Source organism: Mya arenaria, chromosome 2 (assembly GCF_026914265.1).
Source record: "Mya arenaria isolate MELC-2E11 chromosome 2, ASM2691426v1".
Lineage (NCBI taxonomy): Eukaryota > Metazoa > Mollusca > Bivalvia > Myida > Myidae > Mya > Mya arenaria.
In genome coordinates, this window is record NC_069123.1 from 17,614,458 (window position 1) to 17,640,889 (window position 26,432).

At 37.1% G+C, this 26,432-nt stretch overlaps 1 protein-coding gene across 4 annotated transcripts in view; it reads right to left on the minus strand.

The window, feature by feature from the left end:
* Window positions 1–2,506: 2,506 nt before the first annotated feature.
* Window positions 2,507–26,432, minus strand: part of LOC128202882 (prominin-1-A-like) — a 46,678-nt gene continuing 22,752 nt past the window's right edge. Inside the window, exons 16-26 of one of the 4 annotated variants that reach the window (XM_052904068.1) lie at window positions 18,414–18,560; window positions 18,044–18,136; window positions 16,993–17,055; window positions 16,026–16,076; window positions 14,971–15,045; window positions 14,399–14,467; window positions 12,983–13,072; window positions 12,333–12,457; window positions 11,044–11,100; window positions 9,002–9,060; window positions 2,507–4,308 (exon numbers count right to left, since the gene is read on the minus strand). In XM_052904068.1, coding sequence (XP_052760028.1) covers window positions 4,277–4,308; window positions 9,002–9,060; window positions 11,044–11,100; window positions 12,333–12,457; window positions 12,983–13,072; window positions 14,399–14,467; window positions 14,971–15,045; window positions 16,026–16,076; window positions 16,993–17,055; window positions 18,044–18,136; window positions 18,414–18,560 — 861 coding nt within the window. In that variant the 3' untranslated portion in view covers window positions 2,507–4,276. Of the gene's footprint in view, window positions 4,309–8,811; window positions 9,061–11,043; window positions 11,101–12,332; window positions 12,458–12,982; window positions 13,073–14,398; window positions 14,468–14,970; window positions 15,046–16,025; window positions 16,077–16,992; window positions 17,056–18,043; window positions 18,137–18,413; window positions 18,561–26,432 lie in introns of all 4 variants that reach the window. The other 3 variants (XM_052904054.1, XM_052904061.1, XM_052904076.1) reach the window with 3 other exon arrangements.

A 26,432-nucleotide genomic window follows, 5' to 3' on the forward strand; every position in this document is an offset into this window, starting at 1 on the left:
TCCAAATCTGGTACCTTTTCAACCTTACCAACTTGGAGGAATGACAATGTACAATGTTTTGTTATTAAATTTAATAATATGAAATTGATTGTGATAATTAATTTGTAGGTCAAATTTACAACAGATGTACATAAAATTCAACAATAAAAATACAGGCAATTAGTTGCTTTAAAAGCAATCATTAAAAGGTAAAATATTAAAACATTTTTTTTAGGCCAATAAAAGTCAACGCTATTTATATAATTAAATTATTTCATTGTTTGAAACCTTACAGACAATACATAACTGGACATGTATATACTGATATGCAAAAAACCTTGAAGAACATGGATAAGTTTCATATAAATAATTCCAAAGTTTATATCCCTGTGTGCATTGTGAATATACGTATAATTCTACCTAGTAGGAAAACACGAGACAAATCCAATCACTTGCGCCACTTTGTCATTGATTGCATTATACTATCAATTTCTATTGAAACAAATAATTTCACACAAATGAATACACATGGTTAATTTAAATTTGCAAATTTAAACTTAAATATGAGTTTGGAAACTTGCCCGGTATTCATCTGGCCCAAATTTCCCGAAACATCACAAGTCCCTTATAACATGATTAAGCTAATGTCACTAGTTTTGTTTAGGTATAATTTGTGCAGTATTCACATTCTTAACAGTTTCTGGACTTCAAAAGGCAATTATCTTTATGCTCATCACCTTAAGCTACATGTATGATTTAAATGTAAAATCCTGATTAAGTATGAAATTTGGCTTAATGAAATAAGCTTCTTAAAGGACACTCTTATTCAAAATCAATACATACCTTTAACTACTTACTAAATAATGCATTTATGGTAAATATTGATTAATAATAACAAGTTTATAACCGTGTATTTGATAGCTAGAAACGCAATAATATTAAATGATTGGTGAATGGTAAAAGATTTACGGTGATCTATCGTCTCATGAGGTAGAAATACCTTGTTTTTGCAGCTTTCTTTCAAATATTAACTCAGTATCCTTCATAAGTACCATTGTTTTTGACATTTATTAAACCTTTTTGGTAAATGTATTAAATATGGTAAATCTTATTTGGGAGTGATGGAGCATCTTTAAGCTTGTTAGGCTTAAGTAGTTTCAAGAAATTGGGGCCGGAATTTCTTCATCTCACAGTTAAAACTATGTTGAACACTTTCATGACATGGCCCCTTGTATACAAGATTACAACCATACAAATAGACAAAACAAAACTTGTAGTAAGAGCAATCAATGAAAATAAAATGAAATAATCTGACATGTACATATGATATAACATGATATGTTTAAGGTAACATAAGGCACCTGTTGAGAAAACAAATGTATTGATCAACAACAAAAAGAGGGTCCTGAGCAGCAATTAATCTTTTTCTTGTTATGTGATATTTTGTTGTACCCTTGTTGATGTCAGGACCCTTCGTATTAACTCATCCAAATTACATGTTAAGTATGAAGGTTTTATCAAAGACAGTGAATGTAATGAATATACAATATATATATATGGTGAAAGTCTTTGATAATGTGGGAATGACTATATATACTTGTATATATTCATATTCGGACCTGTTTTTGTTTCAAAAATAAATTCTTATTCTTTGGAAAATATATGAGTCTATATGTCTTAATGATTTCTACTTTTCTATACAGAGAAAAAGTTATTAAAATTTCAAACAATCACAGCATGTGTAAAATTCAATTAAAACAGTTCAAAATCAAAGCACTGTAAGTACTGTTGGAAGGTGATTTTGATGGTATTGTCATTTCACAATGTTTCTTGTAAATTCTTGTCCATCAAAAAAGGTGACAAGGTATAAGGAATTTCCTTCTACAGTTACATTTACAGTGGAATGTTTGAATAATAACCTGAGACATAGAACAGTTCAAATAAGGAGTTGGAAATCATTGCACACATGATATATTCTAAAATAAACTATCTAAAAATACATTGTGCATTGTATTTATTACGATTATCATGACTATCAAAAGAACACAAGAAATCTACCTAAATATTATAACAGAAATATAAATGTATCGTTTACATAGATAAAACTTTTTAAGAAATTGAATTTGACAAATTATCAAAAAAGTATACTAAACATATACTATTAATTTAAATGGAATTGGAAGAGATACTTTTAATCAATTTCAATATTTATACTCAGTTATAAAAATGACTTTGCAAAAGTAATGGCAGAAGTTAAAAAGGCATTAACAATTCAATCTTATAAAATCTGATCCTTCCAGACAATTAGCTGAATTCCCTTTTATCTAAAACTATACAAGGCTAATGTTTTCAATCTGCTCCTTATATTTGCTTAAACTTCTGCAGCACACTTTCTAATTCTATTATTTCACAAACAAAATATATAATTAAAAGCTTGTGTTTGTAGGCAATTTAATAAAACCAACTGTCAATAATTGAAAATATGCAAAACAAGACAGGTCTTTACACGTGTAGTTAACAAATAAGAGTACAAATTTTTTTTATGCTCTATTAGTTACAAGTAGTATACTATGGCAAAAAAATATTATACATGACTAAAGGTATGAGGCATGCATGATATACAGGAATACTACACATGCAAAGGTCAAAACAAAGATCGCATGAAAACAAAATGAATGAGTTTATTACTGGATCATTATCAGGGGATCTAATGGGTAAAACTAGTTTGTTAGAATAAACAATTCTAAAAATTAAAATGATATTAATATAAGGGCCCAGGACAAGATGGATGTTACTCCATATCAAACTATAAGGAAGGGAATTATTTTTTTCAGTTCAATATATTTCACCGAGTGAGTACCAAAAGTTATATTTCAAGAGTGGCATAGCCACCAGTGAAATATTCACATTTGGTGTTTGCAAGTAGAAATATATTGTGATCTTTCACAGAATCACAGAATTGTTTTTTTTCATTGTATGCATAAAATAAGTATTAAAAGTCATTAAACTGCATTTAAATAGAAAAGCAAGCTAAACTGTGTGCACACATAGCGTCACTAAGGAAATAACATTGTTGATATTACGTCCAAGTTCAGTGCACACTGATGTATGTTTTGAATAGCAGAAAGGTGTACATTTTCAAAATGAAAAATATCAAATTGATATTTTCACTGATTGAAACAGTGAATTAACATTACAATTTCACTGATAAATCTCTATAAAGCACCACAGAGCATTAAATAAAAGGACTTATGTCTGCTGAGCCCTTACTGTAGAGCTTAGTTACTAGCAGACTACATGATTATCATAAAATTGCTGGACAAAATGCCAGCTGAGTCTCCATCAATATATCACACGACTTCCTAGTATTGAAAGATCAAACATTATGCGAGTCTTGGATTTCTTTGGATGATTGAATGTTTACAACATTTATAACAAAAACATAACCATTAACAAAAAAGTTCTTATGATACAGTGGGAAAAAAACAATATTTCATACAAAAATGATTTAGTAGTAGTGTTATTAGAGAGAAAATTTCAACAGGAGCAACTGCTGTATTTAGTATAATCCTAGTATGAAAGAGACCAGTCCATAAACAAGATAGGTCTAAAAACTACACATCTCAAAAGTCATGTAGATTGCACAATTATTGTTGTTGTTTTTAAATTAAATGCTAGAAATTCCCTGTCAGAAAAGTGGTTTGTTTGTGCCAGATAAATGGCATGGAACAGCAGTGGAAATGCCATGTTGATATAAACTGGTATTTCATGTATTTTTTTACCTTGAACCAGCTCAAAAAATATTATAATGCCTCTTTACAATCTTAAATACAATATTCAACTACCTTAAAATTAAAGAATAGTTAATTTTGACAGCAAGAACTCCTTTGTTTTGCAAATACCAGACACTTAGTGCCTTAATGCTCAAATTTTGAAATTGCACATCAATAATAATGAAAATTTGCTACGATACATGTATTGTATTTGCACACCAATCGTATGACACTAAATGCACCTAGATCATCAACAAATAGGATGACAATATTGTTATAACAATCTACAACACAAATGGACAAGACAGTTGGCTAAACTCTGTAAGTTATTTAACAAAATAGGTATTTACAACTAGCAAAACTAATCCTGAAACTTGTATAATAAAAAAATTTTCAAAAACATGGCCCACTGCAGAATGTTGGCACTGATTGGCTATGCCAAATGTTAGCAATGTAGACCACATTTTCTGATTGGCTGATTACAAACTTGTAGAAATGCGAGGAATGTTCTGTTTGGCTGGTATCTAATAGGGAGCTTTATCTCCACCCATTGACTCTGAAAGAAATAATTAAACACTATACAATTTAATATGATAAAATAGACATTTTGACAGTTATTTCAAAAGTCAGTTATGCAAGCGTTCTATGAAGTACTATTTTTTTATCTAAACCACTAGTGTATGAAAAAAATACCTTACATGTATCTTCTACTCTAATAATCAAGAAGGTTTTCAAGTACATTTCTATTACATATCAAAAAGGTATAATTATTTTTATATACCTGCTATACTTAAGACGATATTGAGCTATTTGACACACAAATACGTAAATTTTGGATGACCCCATATTATTTTATCATTTGAAAGTGTATTGTGTGCAAGAGTTGTTTTTTTACAAAAACCTCAAAAACTAGAGATTGTTTTTCTAATAAAAAATGATGTCTCCCCCTGTGGTTGTCTGCAGGTTCCATGACATTTGACATTGGGTTCAAGGCACATGGAGTGGAAACAAATTTTAGTCATATAACCTTTGACCTCTTAGTGTGTCCTTGACCTTGAACCGAGCTGGCTGTAACAGGGGATCTGCACATCATCTCAATATGGTAAACATTCGTAAAGAGTAATTTCAAAATCCTTCAGGCGTATTCAAGAGATATGGAGCAGACACAAACTATAGTCATATGACCTTTGACCTGTAATATGCCCCTGCATATCATTTTAATATGGTGAACATTTGTGGCTAGTTATTTCAAAATCTCTTCAGAGGTTCAAGTATTATGGAGCAGAGATGATTTGTCATGGACAGACAGACATTAAAAGATAAAAACCAAATTTTTATGACCTTCAAAGATTTAAAATATATGTAATTTGTGTCCAATTTTCAGGTAAAATAAAATGCAAATATTCAAACTGTAATAATGCTGCATGTATTTATGTTGCAGTTTTGAGTCATATATTTTAAATATACCTAAACTGTATCTGATCACCAGGCATCACAATTTACCATTATTAAGGTTATTGTTCCCTATCTGAGAACTGGCTTATTTGAGTGTCAAATTCCTTGTTCCCTTTCTGAGAACTGGATTATTTGTGGGACAGATTCCTTGTTCCCTATCTGAGAACTGGCTTATTTGTGGGTCAGATTCCTTGTTCTCCATCTGAGAACTGGCTTATTTGTGGGACAGATTCCTTGTTCCCTATCTGAGAACTGGCTTATTTGTGGGTCAGATTCCTTGTTCTCTATCTGAGAACTGGCTTATTTGTGTGTCAGATTCCTTGCTCCCTATCTGAGAACTGGCTTATTTGTGGGACAGATTCCTTGTTCCCTATCTGAGAACTGGCTTATTTGTAGGACAGATTCCTTGTTCCCTATCTGAGAACTGGCTTATTTGTGGGTCAGATTCCTTGTTCTCTATTCGAGAACTGGCTTATTTGTGTGTCAGATTCCTTGCTCCCTATCTGAGAACTGGCTTATTTGTGGGACAGATTCCTTATTCCCTATATGAGATTTGGCTTATTTGTAGGACAGATTCCTTGTTCTCCATCTGAGAACTGGCTTATTTGTGTGTCAGTGTCCTTGTTCCTTATCTGAGAACTGGCTTATTTGTGAGCAAATTCCTTGTTCTCTATCAGAGAACTGGCTTATTTGTGTGTCAGATTCCTTGTTCCTTATCTGAGAACTGGCTTATTTTGTGTGTCAGATTCCTTGTTCCCTATCTGAGAACTGGCTTATTTGTGTGTCAGATTCCTTGTTCCCTATCTGAGAACTGGCTTATTTGTGGGACAGATTCCTTGTTCTCTATCTGAGAACTGGCTTATTTGTGTGTCAGATTCCTTGGTCCCTATCTGAAAACTGGCTTATTTGTGGGACAGATTCCTTGTCCCCTATCTGAGAACTGGCTTATTTGTGTGTCAGATTCCTTGTTCCCTATCTGAGAACTGGCTTATTTGTGGGACAGATTCCTTGTTCTCTATCTGAGAACTGGCTTATTTGTGGGTCAGATTCCTTGTTCCCTATCTGAGAACTGGCTTATTTTGTGTGTCAGATTCCTTGTCCCCTATCTGAGAACTGGCTTATTTGTGGGTCAGATTTCTCAAGAATATTTTTTTCAAAAGTTCAATCAAAATAAATTTCCACTATTAATATATCTAAAAGCCTATAAATATGAAGCAATAAAATACAGTTTTCATTATACAGCAGTGTATACAAGGTTGTTTTTTTGCCTTATTTTATATATTTGCAGTAACATATGTCATACCCCATCCATGTTGTGCCAAGAATACAGTTTATTATTTTAGTAACTTTGATTAGTGATATAGGTTCCAAAACCACCATATGCTTAATCTGAGGTTCTTCGCTTCAGGGAGAGTGCAAAATTTTAATCTCAAGGGTAGTGGGTGACGAACTGTTTGGTCCATGTTGTCAAGGACACGGTTCAATAACTAGCATGCTGTATAAGTGAATAAGGTTGCAATTTATCCACATGCTAGCTATTGAACAGTTAAGCTGGACCTACTAGTACCGGTAACTGTTACAATATGGGAGTGAATGTATAGATGAAAACAATGGAAATGTTTTCAAACATGGTAAAACCTTAATTCTGTTCATGTTCATGTTTAAATGTGTGCATTACGTTTATTTTCCCCAAATTTAACATTCATTCCCAGAACAATCAATTACAAATGAAGCAGAATTTTGAACTATAAATAACAAAATGTTAAGGATTAACAAAAAAGTCCATAAAATTTAGTTCCCTTTTCCAAAGCTGAAGCAAAATGAATATAGAAATGTTGATAAAGAGTACCATTGTATAATACCTTAATGTTATAGAAATAAAGCTATAAGCATAATAATTCTCTTCCTTTTAAGTTGAACTGACATTTTTCAGCAATAAGGTAATCCTTTGCAATTAAAGATCCCTTGAATTCCACATTGTAACTAAATAGCAAGCAAATGCCAACACCTGTTCGTCTCATAAATGAGCAGCATAACTAAGAATACAGTTTAGCCACATAGATGTGCACTTCAATTTCATTACTTGAAGAAAACAGTGCCGTGGAGCAAATGCCCATGCTTGTCTGTTTATTCAGGAGATAAAATCCAGAGTTATGGGCCTTGCTATGCATATTGTCTTTGGCAACATATGTACCAAGTTTCATTTAAATATCTTTAACATTTTGAAGTTATGGCCAAGGTTAAAATTTTAGCATTACTGTATGCCAAAGCTGACACCAGGGCTATGACAATATCTTCACTTTTTTCTTCGAAATCCAGAAGAGCAAAAAACTGCTGGTTATTCAATTATTATTTTTAACCATTTGGATTAGAGTTTGAAAACCATTTACACCACAAAATATCTGATCATAATCAACAAATCACTAATGTGCAAATCTGTGCATTTTAGTAGCATCGTCAATATAGTGTTCCATGCAGACAACACTGTAAATATCATAACTTTTGGAAATCTTTCTATCACAGTTAATCATAAAAGTTAAGTATTAACTTTAAGTATTTTAGATAACTCTCAAAATGTCAGTTCAAGCCGTACATGATTAAAGGCATGGTAAGCACTAAATTATACCACAGCTAGCAAGGGTATCTGGAAGAGAAATTATTCATACTCTTGTATCTCAGTTTTCAACCTTTATTTAAGACTGCTTTGTTTAAAATGTTCATTTTTCTAAAATATTTTTTAAGGTGTGTTGATCGATTTAAGTTCTATGAATTACAAAGCAACACAGTGTTAAATGGTTAGTTTAATCATTTCATCACATATTAAATTATGATATTTTAATGTACATTATTTGCTTGAATGCATAATTAAGCGCTATATTTTAAAGCATTGTATTTCAAAAGCATGATATCTTGTTTCCAAGGAAACAATAAATTTACATTAATTTTAAATAATGATAGAATGTGATAAAATGTACATATCTGGGCTTAAGATTTCTATTTCCATTTAATGAGTTCTTGCATATTTAACCTGTGTATGATGTCTCTCTATTTATTGAAAATATAAATGTCTAATGGCCCTACAACAAGTATTTATGCCATGCAAACATATCGGATTTGCTGACAATATTTATATTATACATCACAAATAACAAACACTGGTGATTAGATGAATATAATGCAATATATGTATGCACAGACATAAATACTTTCTCTCAGTGTTATGCTTTACCTGTCAAAAGAAAAGAAATATTTGTCCCTTTATTAAAAGTGATCTTCAAATCTTGGTATATGATATCACAGCTAAGCAAACACACTTCTAGCAAAACAAATTTGTATCAGTTACAATATCAATTCAACTAAAAATGGCAAAAAGAAAAAGCAGCTCTGGGTCTGGATTAAACTTGTATAGAATATCTGTGTAAGCAATTCAGATAAAAGCAAAAATAATGCTATAAGTACATGTTTAATTTAAAATATTAGTATATCAATTTAAAAATATGATTTTAAAACAATCACTTCAAAAAGCAGTTCTGATTTATCCAGGTTTGACAAGATATACAATTCATCCATATATAAATGTTTCCGAATACATGGGATTACTTACATGCAGGGTTAGTAATAGCCTTGTCTTTGCCCACCTGAGTTGTACCCGTTCCCAGGGTATCTGGGGGGCAGGTCAGGCCGGGCGGACGGGGCATGGGGCTGGGCATACTCATTACCCCTGGCATAGGGGTCACGAGAAGGACTATTGTAGTCCTCCCTATAGTAACGAGAGTCATGTGATGGTTCTCTACCTTGGTAACCGTTGTTGTGAACGCCGCTGTTACGGTTGCCTCCCTTATTTCCATCCATGCTGGTTTTCGAGGGTTTAAAATCATTAGTTTAAATTTCAATCAATTTTCCAAATTGATTTCTGCACAATTTCACCTGACTGGTGCACCCCCACCCCCACCCCCTCCCAACCTATTAATATTGCAAAATCAAAGTAGCAGAATTCCCAAGAGAACAAAGTTCATTTCAGTTTGTTTTTTTCAAACTATTCTTAAAAAACATAAGGCTACATCTTAATTGATACCTCATTAGCCAAAATTACCATTCTATTTTCCCTGAAAATGCAAGAAAAACTTATTTTCTTGGCCAAACCCAATCTCCAACTCAGAAGAAGTTAATTGGTGTGGCCTTAATACATTTATCCTTTTATTTCCTAAAAAATGTAGGTTACCTAATAATTTATAGGGTAAGGGTTTTTCATCGCAGAAATATCTGCCAGAGATATTCCCTGAATACGCTTATATCTCCTAACAGTCTTGTTGCTCCTTCATTGGCAGTTAGCATACCGGTAATATAATTTTTAGGCTGTAGGCCGCTTGGTACATGAAGTAAATTAAATAAGACTCAGTCATGTTTGAAGTGTAGAGTAGATTTTAAATAAGAAATGCCTAAATGCTTTATCGTTTGCAGTGCATCGTAAATGAAACCAAATTTCCTGATAAAGTTTCATATGCATTTGAGTATTACATCATACCTTAGTAATAATTTGGGTATTCCGCATATTAAATGAGTATTCCAAGTGACTCATACTACATGGTTTTGATTAAATGGAGTATCAGCCTTAAAAATCTATTTGCAAAGGAATTCATCAGCATGCATATACGATCTTTAGATCTATGTTAATTTGTTTAAAATTATATGACTACTCACAAAACGTAGCAGGCCAAAAGGCTTTCAACGCTTTAAGCGCTTTGATTATATAAATAAGCCCAAGCCATTGGTTTTAGAGAAAATGTCATCTCCAAAAATGAAAAATGGTCAAAATAGAAGAATTTACAACAAAAAATATAATTCCTTCCATATTGGATGTCTTTAAACATGGGGAAATGATTTGGATGAAGTTTTTTTGCATTTTCAATGGTTGATAATTATGATGCAACGTACATTCAAACACCACAAGCAAAACTGTGCAGGTAACATACAATATACAAGTCAAAACATATCTGTGAACTTTAATAAACTAAACATATGTTGATGTTAGTAAATCAATGACTTTTGATAGCATGTGCACTAAACCAGACTTTAAGTATTAAAGGGGCTATACACAGTATGATGAAATAGCGATTTTTTTTTTACATTTTGTTGTTGTTTTTTTAATTATGATATCAAAGAGTTAATCATTTTATTAAATAATTGTCCTGAGATTTGTTACAGAAAAAACTTTTTTTGGTGTCAGTCTGGTGTATAGTCTCTTTAAAAGGTAATAAAAACATTTACAGAAGGACAAACTAAAATAATAAATTATCATAAATTCCTTTCCTTTCAATTCCAATGAAGTTTAAAATTCAACATTTACCTGATTTTAATTAATATATATATATATATATATATATATTATAACACCTTTTTCTCATGCAATCATCAATTTGTGCAATGCTGAATAATTAAATCCCCACCACATTCAAAAATATCATGTTCCATTTTGGTTATCTAAATACAATCATTTGACACATATAAACATTCATGTTATTTGTATCTTTAAAGTTTCTACAAACAATCATGTGCAATTCATTTAATTTACTAAAAAATATTGTTAATTAATTGTAAGAATTCAAATAAAACATTCACTTGGTTAAAATGACTAGTCAAAATATTTGTTTAGAATATACCTTCTTTGAAAAGACAAATGCAAAAGTCCTACTCGAAAATTTAATTTGTTTGTGTATGCAGAATTTGGCACATCAGCTGTCATATTGACCCAAATGGTACATCATACCCAGAATGCAATCATTCCTATCCCATAATGCATAGTATACATGTTAACTTCCTGTATAAATAATCTCACCTGGTCAGCTGCATTTGCTCATCATTGCGAGCGTAGCCATTGTATGGCTGTTGAATTCTGAAATTTAGCAATTGGCTGTCAGCATTTTTATTATAAATGTTTATAACACTTTTATGGCATTTTTAATAAATGCCCTTTTTTATTTGTAAATAAAAATCTATGAAGTTTGGCGAGGAAATTGCCCACGCCGAAAAATATCTGGGAATGGCTACGACCAATATCATTAGTTTAGGCGTGTCACGTGATGAAATCCAGTGAAATGATTGGTTAAAATAATAAACAATGCCCATAGGAGATACCCTAACGGCTATTTAGGTGACATCTAAATAATATTTTAATTGCCGAAGTCTATAAATGATTTGACGTCTTTCCATAAAATTTCATTTATTTCTTCTTTATTCAGAAACTACAGAAAATATAAAATGAAGATGTTTCTTTTACATGTTCTGTGTGCTGATTTTTCAATTGACCTGCAAAGGTTATTTTTATGCCCCCACAAAGTGGCGGCATATAGGGTTGCCCTTGTCCGTACGTACGTCTGTCCGTACGTCTGTCCGTACGTACGTCCCGAAGATTGTTTCCGATCTAATTCTTGAAAACCGTTTGTCCAATCCTCACCAAACTTTAAACACATGTTTGTGACCATAATATCTTGATCAAGTTCGATAGTCATGGAAATCGCTTTAGTCATTTAGGAGTTACGGCCCTTTTTTGCCAAAAATACTTCAAAAATATATGTTTCCAATCTAATTCTTGAAAAGTATGTGTCCAATCCTCACCAAACTTTACATACATGATTGTGACCATAATATCTTGATCAAGTTCGATAGCCATGGAAATCGCTTTTGTCATTTAGGAGTTACGGCCCTTTATTTGCAAAAAAAGACTTGAAAAATACGTCCCGAAGATTGTTTCCGATCTAATTCTTGAAAACTGTTTGTCCAATCCTCACCAAACTTTAAACACATGTTTGTGACCATAATATCTTGATCAAGTTCGATAGTCATGGAAATCGCTTTAGTCATTTAGGAGTTACGGCCCTTTTTTGCCAAAAATACTTCAAAAATCATTATGGCTTATTTTCTGTGACAAAAAACCGAAGTGGGGGCATCCGTGTCCTATGGACACATTTCTAGTTTAAATAGTTAATGCCATTTATGTCAAAAAGAGACAATTTGCAAATGCATAACATCAGTTGAGCTATTTACTTATCTTTTCAGTTGAAATATTTTTTTGAATTAGTTTGTGTCTTATTACGTGACATACTACCAGTATAACAAAAACCTTACTCGTCAAACGGCATGTCTTTCTCATAGGGCTCTTGCCTCTTGTAAAGGCCAGCAAGAATGGCGGCGAAAATGAAGCATGGAATGTAAAAGAATAGGCACCATCCGAGACCAAACCAGATGGCATTCTGAAAATAATTTATAATAATTTATTCACTAGTAAATTAAGTTTGATATAGGTGAAGATGGCTCAGTGGTCAACACATCGGACTCTGCATCCAAGGATTCATGGTACAATTGGCACTCAAGAGCTTTGCTGATGTTTATTTAGCAATTATAAAAGTAAATGGCAGTTTATAACATCTACATAGCAGATCTCAAAACTGTTTGTTTGTTCATTTGCTATAAAATATATTCACAGCTTATGCATATTCACATTTCTGATTCATAAGATGAAACATCAAAAGTATCTTACCATTAGCAAATAAATGTCAATATTTAGCTATTGTGGCTTTAATCATGTCAATTCTGAGTGCCTAATTCGACACTGCTTAAACCAAAAGTAATAAAAGGATCCAATTGGGCCAAAAATACCATCAAATATACATACCAATATGAATGAATAAAGCCTATGATTTAAAATATTCATCATAAAATAATATTCTCAGAGTAAGTTGGTTAAGAATCTTAAGATGATCCATGAACAAACTTACTAGAGGGTCAACGGTGTAGAGACAGACGGCATCAACCAACTGACTGGCGTCATCATACAGGGGCCTACACTTGCCCATTTCATACTTTACCTGAAACAAAGTGTACAATCAGGATTAGCAAATGCTTATCAGCAGGGTATTTATCATGAGCCAAAGACTGATTACTCCTGTGCCTTCTTATTTTAAAGCATTATGAATGTTCACAATTTAGTATTATTTTTGGAATGTTATAAATTAAAAACCTAGCAAAATATTCACTTTCCTGTTGCTTTCAGTCGATTAAGTAATTGAACTTTGAAAAATTGGCCAAAATATAACAAGAGCTGTCACAAAGACAGCGCGCTCGACTATTACGCCGCTTTTCAGTGTAAGGATTGAAAAGTTTTGGCGAAAAATGGATCACTGTAAAATTAGATTAGATTTCAATGCAATACATGATGTATTTGCTGAGATATAAACATGAATATGGTTACATGCAAAATTTTAACCAGAGTTTCTAAGTCCAATAATAAAGGGCCATTATTTGCAAAATACAGTTATCTAACTTAGTTATTCAAGTAGGTTGGGTTGTTCAGTACCATTGTATAAAGTCTCAATGCAATACATGAAGTAGTTGATGAGATATTAACCTATGTGTGCTAACATGCAAAACCTTAACCATAACTTCTTAGTCACATAATAAAGGGGAAAAAATTATATAATATAAAAGATAGAGTTATCTTTCCTGTTAAATTAAGAAGGTTGAATGGTTGGGAACCTGTATATAAAGTTTCAATGCAATACATGATATATTTGAATTTCTATGTTGAATAAAAAAGGGCCATAATTTGAATTTTATGCAAACTAGAGTTATCTTACTTGGTTAATTTAGTAGACTGGATGGTTGAGTACCATTATATAAAGTCTCAATGCAATGCATCAAGTAATTGCTGAGATATTAATCAATGTTTGCTTGCACGCAAAACCTTAACCAGATTTTCAAAGTAGAATAATAAAGGGTCATAATTTGCATTAAATGCAAACTAGAGTTACGTAACTTGGTTTATTAGGAAGGTTGGATGGTTAAGTACCATTGTATAAAGTCTAAATATAATACATCAAGTAGTTGTTGAGATATTAACCTATGTGTGCTTACATGCAAAACCTTAACCAGAATTTCTATGTCAAATAATAAAGGCCCATTTGCTTTAAATTCAAATAAGTGTTATCTAACTTCATTAATTGAGTAGGTTAGATAGTTTGGAATACATATCTAAAGTTTCAATGCAATACATGATGTATTTACTGAGATAGCGACTCAAATGTGCTTACATGCAAAACCTTAACCAAGGTCTGATGCCAACGCGGACGCCAGGGTGAGTAGTATAGCTCTCCTTATTCTTTGAATGTACATGTACCAAGATCTCTTATACTTACAAAGTCTTTGACCGTTTCAAATGTGCCATTCACAATATCAACAATGGCAACCACGGCATTACCCAGTTGCTGAAATTATAAACATACAAGAATATATCTATTTAATATTTAAGGTAAAAATGTGAAAAAAATTATGTAGGTGTTATTCTTTCCCAGAAATGGTCTCCACGATTATTGTCCTATAAAGTGGTTGGAATTGCAAAAACAAGAAATGCTTGTCACTAACCTATGCTTGGGAGTAAATATCGACTTTGATTTATACTAAAACCTAAAGCCATTAGTTTATGGATTATATTCAAAATTTTATATGTTATAGTTAGAACAGGAAGGTAAAAAAAAGAAGTCTTATTCCTGTTAATTTGTAAAATTGCATTTCTTAACAATTTAGCAGGGTTTTAATTAAGGGCTGATAGAATATTTCATTGCTGGAAATGTTAGATTATGATCAAAATAGGCTACTGGAACCCTAATTATATTATTTAATGGTAATTTACTTCTCTTTAACAACAAAGTCTTGTAAATTGTAGATTCAATTCCAGCAATGCCTCATACCTTCCATAATAAAAACCTACCTCCTTTGCAATAGTTGTTTTATTTGTGTTGTAAGAGTTTTGTGAAGCATTGATTTGGGATATCAGTTGATCGACCTGCAAGAGAAAAAAAGTCAATTAAAACCCCAAATGTACCGTACGTAAGATGCACAATTTAATAAATAAATTTATTTTTGTTGATGATATTGACTAAAGTTTAAAGGACCTCGGACACTATTGATTTGCCTATTCAATGCTTATTTTTAAGAAATTTAAGAGTATGATTTTTGTTTGTTACCGTTACCTTAATTCATGCTTACGCTACAAATTTGTCTTTTTGTAATTTTCAGCATCCACGAACCATCTTTACTTTTAAAAAAATGAAAACATACTGTTGCATATTCCATACATCCCTTTAAGATTTAAGGACTTAAACTCTTTATTTATTAAATCTTCATCAGTAAGTATACATAGTTGTATGAAATAAAACAAAAATCTACATTAATTGAATTGCTATTTTCAATTGTCTATCACTTAAAACTGTTATTTCTACATGTATATGTTATAACAACTCTTGGTAATATCAATTAAACGGCTACATGTATAATATTAATATATGCTTTTGATAGCTTAACCACGTGTTTTGATTTTCACACGTGTAAAGCAGTGTTAAGCGTCACATAACATTTAACTAGTAATTAGGTTGATACAACTAAGTAAAACTATAATTATGACCATGGGGGTGGGGAACAATATTAAATTTGATAAAAATCAATTCATATATAACCTATATTAGTTGAGATTATATTTTAGATGTTAAATTCAACAAGTGATTCCATATTTTGAAGACTGTACAATATTGGACCACATGCAGAAAACTTAGTTTATTGAATATGTACTCAAGAAGATTATTGCAGTTCATTTTCATTGTCATAATAATAAGGCAATTTTATGTAGAAAGTGTCTGAGGTTCCAAAGTTTTATCATAACATTTTTTATCATTATTGATACAACAGCCAATACAATTGGACATGATGGCAGACATTCTAAAACAATTTGAACTGAAAATGGAGACAGCAACAACACCAACAACTTACAGATGATCCATTCTGTCGTTGTAATTCTTGGATTGAGGATTTAAGTTTCACCTGGAACAAGGAAACCTTTTATAGTACAAATCATACTTTGATAGAGTTTGTATTTCTGTTTAAATGGAAGAGTAAAACTAATGTGCATGCAAATTTTACAATGCACTGTTAACATTGAAGAAAACTTATTAGAGAAACAGTTTGCAGGAATGTTTTTCATTCAAGGTTCTTGTTGTTGCAAGTTTGGAAAAAAACAAAGACTAAGTAATCTCAAAATATGTCAAAATTTATCATTTGTCTGAAAAAAATTATGAAGATTAATTATTTCAAAACTTTAAATCGCTAACAATGAAAAATAAAGTACAACTACCATACTCCCTTTATAAACGAAAAGCATATTTATGTAAGATAACACATTATCAATCAAACTTTCTAAAAACCATCTTTAATATTAGTTCACATTTTGTTTTTAATATTATTGCAAAACATATAAAGCTTAATGCTAGCGCATTGAAGTTAATTAATTTATTATGTATAGGTCAGTGTTTGTTAATATGCATTGATCAAATTGAATTTGTCGGGGGGACCAATTTCATAAATGCATGATAACAAACATAAAACTTCTTAGTGTTCAAAATCATGTGTTATCTACTGGTCCAGTCTCTGTTTCAACCTACCAATTCACCTGATAAAAATCAATAACAGCTGACTGATTAATTACCAGAAAAAAGGTTTGTCAATTTTGAAAAATATAATCATTCCATTAGACATCATTTTCAACACAATTACAAAACAATAATATATGTGCAATCAGTTTGGTAATTCTGGAATACACTAATTGGATTTGAGAGACTACCCGGTAGCAGTTTTTAATCAGAAATCAAATCAAATTGATGGCTTCTTTATAGTAGATGTAAAAACGATTTTGTTCGTCTTTGTTTTAACATTTCAATTAAGAAATATGTCAAACCGGTACCGTTTCATTTTTAACTGCTGCTAGCTCCTTGTCCTGTAGGCTTTTCAATTGATTTGCAGAATCCTGAAATTAACATGCATGTTAAATAAATTATGCAAGTTTCCTTATGATGTACCATAATGTTAGTGTCAGCAAAATTTGACCAATTGTTATATCCAGATTTTTTATCCATGTTTTGGTATGTAAAAAAAATACTTCAACAAAGCTTTCATTGCCTGCTTTTGAGACACATTTCGCCGATTGTTCAGAACATTGTAAAAGTTTTTAATAAAACTGTTCATGTCATGTTTGTTAACTTTTAAATCTTAACTACTTTACAAGTTTCCTGGCACACTTGTGATCTCCATCACTTCTTACACATTTTGAGACAACTTTTCATCTCTGCTTGTGTACACAAAGTCATCATAAAACATATCAACCTTGCAAGGTTAACCACAATGCCAAATAACAGGTTATTAACTTAAACAAAGTCATGAGCAATTGAACAAATGCTTCACAAAAAATATGAAAATATATCCAAAGAATTTGTTTTTTATTTGCGACATCAACAACAATCAGCAATGAATGTTAGAGACAGTTCTACTGTAAGGATTCAGGTAAATTCATTGTAAAGGAATGCCATGAAGCAAACCTTCTGCAACGATTGTCTGCGTTTTCATTCACAAAAGAACCATAATTTGAAAATGACTTAAGCCTGAGTTATGGGTCTTGCTAAACATGGGTGGTTTGTCTCTGGCACAATGTTTTTCATCAAATTTCACTTGAATATCTTAAAGGGGTTTTCTTCATGGCAATTGTTAAAGTTTTCACAGGACTATGTCAACATGACACCAAGGCTATCACAATCACTCCATTTTTTAATTTGTAAACAGACAAGTTTTCAATACTTCCTACTGTTAGCTTCCTTACAACCTAGTGTAAGACATCTTTTTTGATGGGAACCAAGGCTAAGTTATTTTTTATTTTCAAGCAAACACTTTGTTAAATCTAGGAGGTTTTTTTCTTAGAATTTAATACCTGTATTAATTTTTATAACCAAATTCAAGCTTACACTTAGGTCTGGTTTAGAGAAGACGATTGAAGCATTTCTTAGTTTCTCGATGAGTTTGGGCAAATCCACCTCTTTCAGTAGTGGTTTATCAAGCTGAAATAGATTAAGATTTAAATTTCATCTTTCCTGCTTTGCTTGCTGCATGACCATGGTTGCCTGTTTATTTTTACAGGCAATATTTCATGTGAATTGTGTACTTTTAATATCTTTTTACGTGCATATTAAATTTAAAAATAACCTGCCACTTCTCTACTTGAGACTAAGACCCACCTCTAGCAAAATCTGTCACAGCCATCAAGGAAAGCCATATATGGTTATAAAAGATATAGATTTTTTTAAAAACCATTGGAAATAAAAATATATACTGTACCTCAACCTGGTACTCAGAATAGTCAACATTTTCTAGTTGAGCATTGCGAAATTTTTCCAGTTGCGTTTTTAAATCATTGGAGAGAAGGGTAATATCGGGCAGGCTTAAATTCTGATTCTTGATTTTGTTAACATCTTGAACAATATCCTGCAAAAACAAAGCAAGGTAAACACCAAAACTCATAACTACCCTGTTTGTGCCTCTGTGTGTGTGATGGTGTGTGCATGCTCTTGCCCTGTCTGTGCATCTGTGTGCATGATGGTGTGTGCATGATGGTGTGTGCATGCTCTTGCCCTGTCTGTACATCTGTATGTAAGGTGGTGTGCCCATGCTCTTGCCCTGTTTGTGCCTCTGTGTGTATGATGGTGTGTGCGTGCTATTGCCCTGTCTGTACATCTGTGTGTATGGTGGTGTGTGCATGCTCTTGCCCTGTCTGTGCCTCTGTGTGCATGATGGTGTGTGCATGCTATTGCCCTGTCTGTACATCTGTATGTATGGTGGTGTGTGCATGCTCTTGCCCTGTCTGTACATCTGTATGTATGATGGTGTCTGCATGCTCTTGTTCTGTCTGTGCATCTGTGTGCATAATGGTGTGTACATGCTCTTGCCCTGTCTGTGCATCTGTATGTAAGGTGGTGTGTGCATGCTCTTGCCCTGTCTGTACATCTGTATGTATGGTGGTGTGTGCATGCTCTTGCCCTGTCTGTGCATCTGTGTGCATGATGGTGTGTGCATGCTATTGCCCTGTCTGTACATCTGTATGTATGGTGGTGTGTGCATGCTCTTGCCCTGTCTGTACATCTGTATGTATGATGGTGTGTGCATGCTATTGCCCTGTCTGTACATCTGTGTGTATGATGGTGTGTGCATGCTATTGCCCTGTCTGTGCATCTGTGTTTGGTGGTGTGTGCATGCTATTGCCCTGTTTGTACATCTGTGTGTACAATGGTGTGTGCATGCTCTTGCCCTGTCTGTACATCTGTGTGTATGGTGGTGTGTGCATGCTCTTGCCCTGTCTGTACATCTGTGTGTATGGTGGTGTGTGCATGCTCTTGCCCTGTCTGTGCATCTGTGTGCATGATGGTGTGTGCATGCTATTGCCCTGTCTGTACATCTGTATGTATGGTGGCCCTGTCTGTACATCTATGTGTATGATGGTGTGTGCATGCTCTTGCCCTGTCTGTACATCTGTGTGTATGATGGTGTGTGCATGCTCTTGCCCTGTCTGTACATCTGTGTGTATGATGGTGTGTGCATGCTCTTGCCCTGTCTGTACATCTGTGTGTATGGTGGTGTGTGCATGCTCTTGCCCTGTCTGTACATCTGTGTGCATGATGGTGTGTGCATGCTATTGCCCTGTCTGTACATCTGTATGTATGATGGTGTGTGCATGCTCTTGCCCTGTCTGTACATATGTGTGTATGATGGTGTGTGCGTGCTATTGCTCTGTCTGTACATCTGTGTGTATGATGGTGTGTGCATGCTATTGCCCTGTCTGTGCATCTGTGTTTGGTGGTGTGTGCATGCTATTGCCCTGTTTGTACATCTGTGTGTACAATGGTGTGTGCATGCTCTTGCCCTGTCTGTAGATCTGTGTGTATGGTGGTGTGTGCATGCTCTTGCCCTGTCTGTACATCTGTGTGTATGGTGGTGTGTGCATGCTCTTGCCCTGTCTGTACATCTGTGTGTATGGTGGTGTGTGCATGCTCTTGCCCTGTCTGTACATCTGTGTGTACAATGGTGTGTGCATGCTCTTGCCCTGTCTGTACATCTGTGTGTATGGTGGTGTGTGCATGCTCTTGCCCTGTCTGTACATCTGTGTGTATGGTGGTGTGTGCATGCTCTTGCCCTGTCTGTACATCTGTGTGTATGGTGGTATGTGCATGCTCTTGCCCTGTCTGTACATCTGTGTGTATGGTGGTGTGTGCATGCTCTTGTCCTGTCTGTGCCTCTGTGTGTATGGTGATGTGTGCATGCTCTTGCCCTGTATGTGCATCTATGTGTATGGTGTGTATGATGGTGTGTGCATGCTCTTGCCCTGTCTATGCCTCTGTGTGTATGATGGTGTGTGCATGCTCTTGCCCTGTCTGTGCATCTGTGTGCATGATGGTGTGTGCATGATGGTGTGTGCATGCTCTTGCCCTGTCTGTACATCTGTATGTAAGGTGGTGTGCCCATGCTCTTGCCCTGTTTGTGCCTCTGTGTGTATGATGGTGTGTGCATGCTATTGCCCTGTCTGTTCATCTGTGTGTATGGTGGTGTGTGCATGCTCTTGCCCTGTCTGTGCCTCTGTGTGCATGATGGTGTGTGCATGCTATTGCCCTGTCTGTACATCTGTATGTATGGTGGTGTGTGCATGCTCTTGCCCTGTCTGTACATCTGTATGTATGATGGTGTCTGCATGCTCTTGTTCTGTCTGTGCATCTGTGTGCATAATGGTGTGTACATGCTCTTGCCCTGTCTGTACATCTGTATGTAAGGTGGTGTGTGCATGCTCTTGCCCTGTCTGTACATCTGTATGTATGGTGGTGTGTGCATGCTCTTGCCCTGTCTGTGCATCTGTGTGTATGATGGTGTGTGCATGCTATTGCCCTGTCTGTACATCTGTATGTATGGTGGTGTGTGCATGCTCTTGCCCTGTCTGTACATCTGTATGTATGATGGTGTGTGCATGCTATTGCCCTGTCTGCACATCTGTGTGTATGATGGTGTGTGCATGCTATTGCCCTGTCTGTGCATCTGTGTTTGGTGGTGTGTGCATGCTATTGCCCTGTTTGTACATCTGTGTGTACAATGGTATGTGCATGCTCTTGCCCTGTCTGTACATCTGTGTGTATGGTGGTGTGTGCATGCTCTTGCCCTGTCTGTACATCTGTGTGTATGGTGGTATGTGCATGCTCTTGCCCTGTCTGTGCATCTGTGTGCATGATGGTGTGTGCATGCTATTGCCCTGTCTGTACATCTGTATGTATGGTGGCCCTTCTGTACATCTATGTGTATGATGGTGTGTGCATGCTCTTGCCCTGTCTGTACATCTGTGTGTATGATGGTGTGTGCATGCTCTTGCCCTGTCTGTACATCTGTATGTATGATGGTGTGTGCATGCTCTTGCCCTGTCTGTACATCTGTGTGTATGGTGGTGTGTGCATGCTCTTTCCCTGTCTGTACATCTGTGTGCATGATGGTGTGTGCATGCTATTGCCCTGTCTGTACATCTGTATGTATGATGGTGTGTGCATGCTCTTGCCCTGTCTGTACATCTGTGTGTATGATGGTGTGTGCGTGCTATTGCTCTGTCTGTACATCTGTGTGTATGATGGTGTGTGCATGCTATTGCCCTGTCTGTGCATCTGTGTTTGGTGGTGTGTGCATGCTATTGCCCTGTTTGTACATCTGTGTGTACAATGGTGTGTGCATGCTCTTGCCCTGTCTGTACATCTGTGTGTATGGTGGTGTGTGCATGCTCTTGCCCTGTCTGTACATCTGTGTGTATGGCGGTATGTGCATGCTCTTGCCCTGTCTGTACATCTGTGTGTATGGTGGTGTGTGCATGCTCTTGCCCTGTCTGTACATCTGTGTGTATGGTGGTGTGTGCATGCTCTTGCCCTGTCTGTACATCTGTGTGTACAATGGTGTGTGCATGCTCTTGCCCTGTCTGTACATCTGTGTGTATGGTGGTGTGTGCATGCTCTTGCCCTGTCTGTACATCTGTGTGTATGGTGGTGTGTGCATGCTCTTGCCCTGTCTGTACATCTGTGTGTATGGTGGTATGTGCATGCTCTTGCCCTGTCTGTACATCTATGTGTATGGTGGTGTGTGCATGCTCTTGCCCTGTCTGTGCCTCTGTGTGTATGGTGATGTGTGCATGCTCTTGCCCTGTATGTGCATCTATGTGTATGGTGTGTATGATGGTGTGTGCATGCTCTTGCCCTGTCTATGCCTCTGTGTGTACAATGGAGTGTGCATGCTATTGCCCTGTCTGTGCCTCTGTGTGTGCAATGGTGTGTGCATGCTATTGCCCTGTCTGTGCATCTGTGTGTATGGTGGTGTGTGCATGCTCTTGCTCTGTCTGTGCCTCTGTGTGTATGGTGGTGTGTGCATGCTCTTGCCCTGTCTGTGCCTCTGTGTGTATGGTGGTGTGTGCATGCTCTTGCCCTGTCTGTGCCTCTGTGTGTATGATGGTGTGTGCATGCTCTTGCCCTGTCTGTACATCTGTGTGTATGATGGTGTGTGCATGCTCTTGCCCTGTCTGTACATCTATGTGTATGGTGGTGTGTGCATGCTCTTGCCCTGTCTGTGCCTCTGTGTGTATGGTGATGTGTGCATGCTCTTGCCCTGTATGTGCATCTATGTGTATGGTGTGTATGATGGTGTGTGCATGCTCTTGCCCTGTCTATGCCTCTGTGTGTACAATGGAGTGTGCATGCTATTGCCCTGTCTGTGCCTCTGTTTGTGCAATGGTGTGTGCATGCTATTGCCCTGTCTGTGCATCTGTGTGTATGGTGGTGTGTGCATGCTCTTGCCCTGTCTGTGCCTCTGTGTGTATGGTGGTGTGTGCATGCTCTTGCCCTGTCTGTGCCTCTGTGTGTATGGTGGTGTGTGCATGCTCTTGCCCTGTCTGTGCCTCTGTGTGTATGATGGTGTGTGCATGCTCTTGCCCTGTCTGTACATCTGTGTGTATGGTGGTGTGTGCATGCTATTGCCCTGTCTGTACATCTGTGTGTATGGTGGTATGTGCATGCTCTTGCCCTGTCTGTACATCTGTGTGTATGGTGGTGTGTACATGCTATTGCCCTGTCTGTACATCTGTGTGTATGGTGGTGTGTGCATGCTCTTGCCCTGTCTGTACATCTGTGTGTATGGTGGTGTGTGCATGCTCTTGCCCTGTCTGTACATCTGTGTGTATGGTGGTATGTGCATGCTCTTGCCCTTTCTGACATCTGTGTGCATGATGGTGTGTGCGTGCTATTGCCCTGTCTGTACATCTGTGTGTATGGTGGTGTGTGCATGCTATTGCCCTGTCTGTGCCTCTGTGTGTATGGTGGTGTCTGCATGCTCTTGCCCTGTCTATGCATCTGTGTGTATGATGGTGTATGTGTATGTGCATTCTCTTGCCCTGTCTGTGCATCTGTGTGTATGATGGTGTATGTGCATGCTATTGCCCTGTCTGTGCATCCATGTGCATGATTGTGTGTGCATGCTATTGCCCTGTCTGTGCATCCATGTGCATGATTGTTTGTGCATGCTATTGCCCTGTCTGTGCATCCATGTGCATGATTGTGTGTGCATGCTATTGCCCTGTCTGTGCATCCATGTGCATGATTGTGTGTGCATGCTATTGCCCTGTCTGTGCATCTGTGTGTATGGTGGTGTGTGCATGCTCTTGCCCTGTCTGTGCCTCTGTGTGTATGGTGGTGTGTGTATGCTCTTGCCCTGTCTGTTCCTCTGTGTGTATGGTGGTGTGTGCATGCTTTTGCCCTGTCTGTGCCTCTGTGTGTATGATGGTGTGTGCATGCTCTTGCCCTGTCTGTACATCTGTGTGTATGATGGTGTGTGCATGCTCTTGCCCTGTCTGTACATCTATGTGTATGGTGGTGTGTGCATGCTCTTGCCCTGTCTGTGCCTCTGTGTGTATGGTGATGTGTGCATGCTCTTGCCCTGTATGTGCATCTATGTGTATGGTGTGTATGATGGTGTGTGCATGCTCTTGCCCTGTCTATGCCTCTGTGTGTACAATGGAGTGTGCATGCTATTGCCCTGTCTGTGCCTCTGTGTGTGCAATGGTGTGTGCATGCTATTGCCCTGTCTGTGCATCTGTGTGTATGGTGGTGTGTGCATGCTCTTGCCCTGTCTGTGCCTCTGTGTGTATGGTGGTGTGTGCATGCTCTTTCCCTGTCTGTGCCTCTGTGTGTATGGTGGTGTGTGCATGCTCTTGCCCTGTCTGTGCCTCTGTGTGTATGATGGTGTGTGCATGCTCTTGCCCTGTCTGTACATCTGTGTGTATGGTGGTGTGTGCATGCTATTGCCCTGTCTGTACATCTGTGTGTATGGTGGTGTGTGCATGCTCTTGCCCTGTCTGTACATCTGTGTGTATGGTGGTATGTGCATGCTCTTGCCCTTTCTGACATCTGTGTGCATGATGGTGTGTGCGTGCTATTGCCCTGTCTGTACATCTGTGTGTATGGTGGTGTGTGCATGCTATTGCCCTGTCTGTGCCTCTGTGTGTATGATGGTGTGTGCATGCTATTGCCCTGTCTATGCATCTGTGTGTATGATGGTGTCTGCATTCTCTTGCCCTGTCTGTGCATCTGTGTGTATGATGGTGTATGTGCATGCTATTGCCCTGTCTGTGCCTCTGTGTGTATGGTGGTGTGTGCATGCTATTGCCCTGTCTATGCATCTGTGTGTATGATGGTGTCTGCATGCTATTGCCCTGTCTATGCATCTGTGTGTATGATGGTGTGTGCATGCTATTGCCCTGTCTGTGCCTCTGTGTGTATGGTGGTGTGTGCGTGCTCTTGCCCTGTCTGTGCATCTGTGTGTATGGTGGTGTGTGCATGCTATTGCCCTGTCTGTGCCTCTGTGTGTATGGTGGTGTGTGCATGCTCTTGCCCTGTCTGTGCATCTGTGTGTATGATGGTGTCTGCATGCTCTTGCCCTGTCTATGCATCTGTGTGTATGATGGTGTCTGCATGCTCTTGCCCTGTCTATGCATCTGTGTGTATGATGGTGTGTACATGCTCTTGCCCTGTCTATGCATCTGTGTGTATGATGGTGTCTGCATGCTCTTGCCCTGTCTATGCATCTGTGTGTATGATGGTGTGTGCATGCTCTTGCCCTGTCTGTGCATCTGTGTGTATGATGGTGTCTGCATGCTCTTGCCCTGTCTATGCATCTGTATGTATGGTGGTGTGTGCATGCTCTTGCCCTGTCTATGCCTCTGTGTGTATGATGGTGTGTGCATGCTCTTGCCCTGTCTATGCATCTGTGTGTATGATGGTGTCTGCATGCTCTTGCCCTGTCTATGCATCTGTGTGTATGATGGTGTATGTGCATGCTCTTGCCCTGTCTGTGCATCTGTGTGTATGATGGTGTATGTGTATGTGCATCCTCTTGCCCTGTCTGTGCATCTGTGTGTATGATGGTGTATGTGTATGTGCATTCTCTTGCCCTGTCTGTACATCTGTGTGTATGGTGGTATGTGCATGCTCTTGCCCTTTCTGACATCTGTGTGCATGATGGTGTGTGTGTGCTCTTGCCCTGTCTGTACATCTGTGTGTATGGTGGTGTGTGCATGCTAATTCCCTGTCTGTGCCTCTGTGTGTATGGTGGTGTGTGCATGCTATTGCCCTGTCTGTGCCTCTGTGTGTATGGTGGTGTGTGCATGCTATTGCCCTGTCTATGCATCTGTGTGTATGATGGTGTCTGCATGCTCTTGCCCTGTCTGTACATCTGTGTGTATGGTGGTGTGTGCATGCTATTGCCCTGTCTGTGCCTCTGTGTGTATGGTGGTGTGTGCATGCTATTGCCCTGTCTGTGCCTCTGTGTGTATGGTGGTGTGTGCATGCTATTGCCCTGTCTGTGCCTCTGTGTGTATGGTGGTGTGTGCATGCTATTGCCCTGTCTGTACATCTGTGTGTATGGTGGTGTGTGCATGCTATTGCCCTGTCTGTGCCTCTGTGTGTATGGTGGTGTGTGCATGCTATTGCCCTGTCTGTACATCTGTGTGTATGGTGGTGTGTGCATGCTATTGCCCTGTCTATGCATCTGTGTGTATGGTGGTGTGTGCATGCTCTTGCCCTGTCTATGCATCTGTGTGTATGGTGGTGTGTGCATGCTCTTGCCCTGTCTGTACATCTGTGTGTATGGTGGTGTGTACATGCTATTGCCCTGTCTGTACATCTGTGTGTATGGTGGTGTGTACATGCTATTGCCCTGTCTGTGCCTCTGTGTGTATGGTGGTGTGTGCATGCTATTGCCCTGTCTATGCATCTGTGTGTATGGTGGTGTGTGCATGCT